Below are 4707 nucleotides of genomic sequence, written 5' to 3' on the forward strand. Positions count from 1 at the left end.
GTGGCCTATCATAAGGCAGTGTAAATATATGTTTATATGTGTAGCAGTGTAAATATGTAATATATGTAAATATATGTGTGAGTTATGTAAATAGTTGTTTTGTAAGTTTTCATTATTGAGATCTTGCATTTTTCGTTTTGTTGAGAGATTTCATACTTATGAGATGCACATTTTTAGCATAGTTTTTTGTCTTTTGAATGTAATAATTTATTATGTGGTTTATTTATTATTAGCAATAAATATTGATATTCACTTTTTCACATTGTTTTCACTTTTTGCGTTTTAGTCTAACTTTATTATTGTAAAAAAAGGGATGGCATGTGATGCAGAAACAATTGAAATAACAAAATATTTAGCCGAATAACCGCAAATATATACTGGTATCTATAAATGTTAATAAATCATTTGGTGAATACAAATGTAATAGAAATACCAAGTATTGTAAGAATTTTATAAGAAATAAAACAATTGATTATGAAAATGAATGAAGTTGTTTCAGAAATTCTCTGTTTTTCTATAGTTATTTATAAGAATTTACATGAATTTTGAGGCTTGCAAAATGAATTTATAAAATAAAAAAATCTCCTTCAAGAGGGAAGAATTGTAGTTTGGAAAGTAAGAAAAAACATTTAATATTCCAAAAAATAATTATTTGTATTTGATTCAACACACCAACTTCGCAAAGTTTCTATATGAGCTGAAAAGAAATATGCATTTAAACCCAGTAAAACACACAACGGTCAACTTAACATGACTATAACTGATGAATAAAATAATGTAGAAACATACAGTTTACACCACAGGAAAGGAAATTTTGTTAGCTAAAACTTTCATATTGAGTGTTTTTCAATAATATTTCAACTTTTATTAGAAAATCAGGTTTAAAGGCAACAGAGTCGCGTTTCCAAACAGGTAGATTTGCATTGAAACCCAGTAAAACACACAATGGTCAACTTTGCATGACTAAAACTGACCAATAAATTAAGGTAGAAACATACAGTTACACCACAGGAAAGGAAATTTTATTAGCTAAAACTTTCATATTGAGTATTTTTCAATAATATTTCAATTTTTGTGAGAATATCAGGTTCAAAAGCAATCAGGATCATAAAACAGCGTTTTTCCAATAATGCCGTAAAGATGGGGTACTGATATTGATCAAATGGCTATCAGCCACTGGTAAGCAGGCTGCTAGGTATGGTGTAGTGCGTTCAGTAAGCGGAATGTTTTACGAACGTTCGGAACAGTTCGCGCGTTTCCGTAACTGAACAGACCGTTCGGCGAGAATGTTCCGCAACGCAACGTTACGCATTTGGGCGGTTGTTTTCAAAGCGAACAAAGATGGCGGACAGGTTGTAGAAATTTGTTGTTTATTTTTTATATTTTCAATTTTATGCAAAATTCTGAATGCAACATCGGTGAAGTTGTACATTATTTATGTATTTTACGTTTGTGCGTATATTTAAAATAATAATGGGTTGATTGGATTAAAAGCAACTTATTTATTTTATGTTGTTTGTATCTTTACAGGCGTTCGGCCTTATATATATATAGTCTTTATGAAACAGATAGAAATCATACCCAAATGATACGTTATTATTTTGTTTAAATACACATTTTTATTTTCAGTGTATAATATGTGATATTAAAACATGTTTAGAACACTATTCAATTCACTCTGACTGCGAAAAAATTATATTTTATACTTTTGTTAACTGATAGTAAATTCTAATAGAATGCTGTGTTTTTATGTTTAGTTCATTGATGAAGCTCACTCTGCAGTTGCCGGATGGAAAAAGGGTTTCCTTCCATGTTGATGGGGAGACGTACAGGCTTGTTGTAGATGAAAAGGGTTTGTACCAAGGAATAAAACTTAGCCAGCAATGATCTGACTTTCTTAATCCTATTCAGCCCAGTTACTAACTAGGTCAGGTCTTACTCTGCCTTGTTATATTGATTTGTTAAAGAAAGTCTAAACAATGTGTGCACTCATTAAGAAATGTATTAAATAAAACAATAATTACTGTACATAAATTACATATTCCACACAAATCAACTTTCTAAATCATGTATTTTGTTTATCTTTTAGATGAAGACACTATTCGCTATCTTGTCAGTCAGACAGTTGATGGAGAGCAAGATTCTGGTATTGTACTAGCTGATTCTGGTATTGTACTAGCTGATTATGGTATTGTACTAGCTGATTATGGTATTGTACTAGCTGATTATGGTATTGTACTAGCTGATTATGGTATTGTACTAGCTGATTAGGTCACATGATCACATACACTATTTACTAAGCTTTGCATACTAGAATCATTTAAGTGAGCAGATTTTGTTACATAGTGAATTTATATAATCTGGTTACAACTGAATAGGACATTGTTTAATTTTTAAGAGCTAGTTACAAAAATAAAGTTTCTTGACAATTGTAGTTGAACTTGTTAACTAAGTTCGGTTCAAGTCAAAAGCTCATACATTTGAAAGTAAACTCAGTTCAGGGCTTTATTGCTTCTTTAGCAATGGCCTTATAAAGGCCCCTTCCCCTTAGAGAATTTCTTGAATTTCAGTTTATTTAATTCTGAGTATTACAATTAACATATCGTTTCTCTCAGTCCATTTGTTCTGTTTCATATTTTTGGCTTTGGCTGTTTTATCTGAAAAACACTTTCTTGACCTACAAAATAAGAAATAATTTATGAATTAATTTCCATGTTTGTAAATTAGGAAGGATTTTTTCAGATTCATCAGATGTTCCGGCCACCGAAGATCAATCAGTTGATGCAAGTAGTTTGGACTCCAGAACTGCAGACTCAGGAGCTGCGACTGCATCTGCATCAGGTTATTTTTTAATAATAAATTAATGAAACTCCTGTTTGTACACACTCAATATTAAATACTTGTTTAACCATATTGGTGCTATTGTGTTATGAAAGGTATGTCATGAGTTTGACACCATCTAGTTTTTTTCATGGACACAATCTCTGGTATTGTTAAAAGTACAAAATCAGAATCCTAGAAATATAGATAGTCACCAGGGCCCTCACACTACTTTGGGGGAAGGGGTTCGCAGCCCTTAGGCGGGGGAATTTTCGTGGCGTTTCCCTTTTTGGGGGATTTTTTTACTTACTCTCTCATTATTTCATTTGTACATGTTTGCACTATATTCATTGCATTTTTCATAATTAAGTATGTTTGAAAAGATTAAATTGAAATAGAATTGAGGAATAATAATCATGAGACACATCTTTCTATTAAAAAAAATTTTTTTTTTTTTTTTTTTAGGGGGAATTTTCCCTCCAAAAGGGGAAAAAAGTATTCTTTTCAGGTGGGGGACTGCCGCCGAAATTCGGCGGCAGATTTGATAGATTCAGGGTCCTGGTCACTCTGTGCTTTACTCAAGATTTTTTCAGAAGCCCCGGGCTGATGGGGTGGGCAAGGGAGGACTGTCCCCTCTTTACTACACTTTATTTTTTTGATACATTTTAAGAGTAAAATGGGGTCATTTTGTGCGCCATGACTCTTCAAGAAAAAAACAGCTATAAAATCAGTTATAAAAATCATTTTTAAATTGTTTTTAATGGTTTTAAACTTTCCCCGCATAAATAGTATAATCCAGACTGGGATATTCCCCTAATACATCTGTATCATACCGACTATATTACTGCATACTTGCTAATTTTCCAGTTTCTATTAAATACCCGATAATCCTGTATGGTCCATTTTTAATAAAAGCAAATGCTGGTAAATATTTATGATAATATTGCTTAAGAAATTCATAAACACAAATATTGCCATTTGTCTAAAGTATCAAGGGAATTTCTGCATAAGTGACCAAAGATTTGATGAAATATTGCCACTGAGCATGCGTAAATCACCCGACGTGATGCATGCAATTATACAATTAATCAATACATTCACGATTTCCATTCAAATTAAACGACTTTGTATATGCTGCATAATTTTTGCGTCCTTTATATTGAAACAAAAGATCGAAACAACAAAAATAAGCACTGTTTATTTGAAGTTTAAATTTGTTAATGTCGCATTAATATTCAAATGTGTATTTCGGATTGATAACTTGTAAACATTTACATTCAGCAGTGTGTTTCAAATTACAAATTTAATGATGCTCATTTGAGATTTCTACAAAACATTAACAGTTGCGTAATGAATTTAATGATAATTTGTTAAACAAGTCAAATAATTTTTACAGTTTTATGCATAAAATGCACAATTTCCATGCCGATTACAACCTGTTGCCATCAGTCTTCTAAGTAACTGGCCTGCTTGATCTAACCCCAGGCATTGCCTGCTACGAGTGCTGTCGCTCATACAAAGCGTACACTCTAACTGGCCAGTATTGATTTTCCAATATGACGTCGCTCCACCTTTAGGGGGCTTTAGTTGGGTAAAGCGATATATGTAATTGACAGAGGATATTATTCGGCTTTCAAAATTTTCTTCGAAGTTAATATGGCTTTGATCTTAAGACTGATTAGTGGCAGTAACTGCAATAATACACTGATCAAAAAGTTTCAGACGCCCCTCGGACACTGATTTCGAAAGTCAAGCGTCCTGACGAGGGACCATTTTATGGCATGTGGAAAGCACTGTTACTTTTGTATACACATATGGTAAAATGACTTAAAAGCTTAAAATGTGATGGCTGGTTGATCTGTTTTTAGGTGTTCGATGAACCCATGA

At 32.4% G+C, this 4707-nt stretch overlaps 1 protein-coding gene across 1 annotated transcript; it reads left to right on the forward strand.

The window, feature by feature from the left end:
- The first annotated feature begins 1643 nt into the window (after positions 1-1643).
- On the forward strand, positions 1644-4707 carry LOC127837156 (uncharacterized). The gene is made up of 5 exons (XM_052364098.1): positions 1644-1852; positions 2090-2146; positions 2743-2841; positions 4306-4360; positions 4689-4707. The coding sequence occupies exons 1-5, from the start codon at positions 1750-1752 to the stop codon at positions 4705-4707; spliced, it is 333 nt and encodes a 110-aa protein (XP_052220058.1). The 5' UTR covers positions 1644-1749.

The sequence above is a fragment of the Dreissena polymorpha genome, chromosome 1, assembly GCF_020536995.1.
Source record: "Dreissena polymorpha isolate Duluth1 chromosome 1, UMN_Dpol_1.0, whole genome shotgun sequence".
Lineage (NCBI taxonomy): Eukaryota > Metazoa > Mollusca > Bivalvia > Myida > Dreissenidae > Dreissena > Dreissena polymorpha.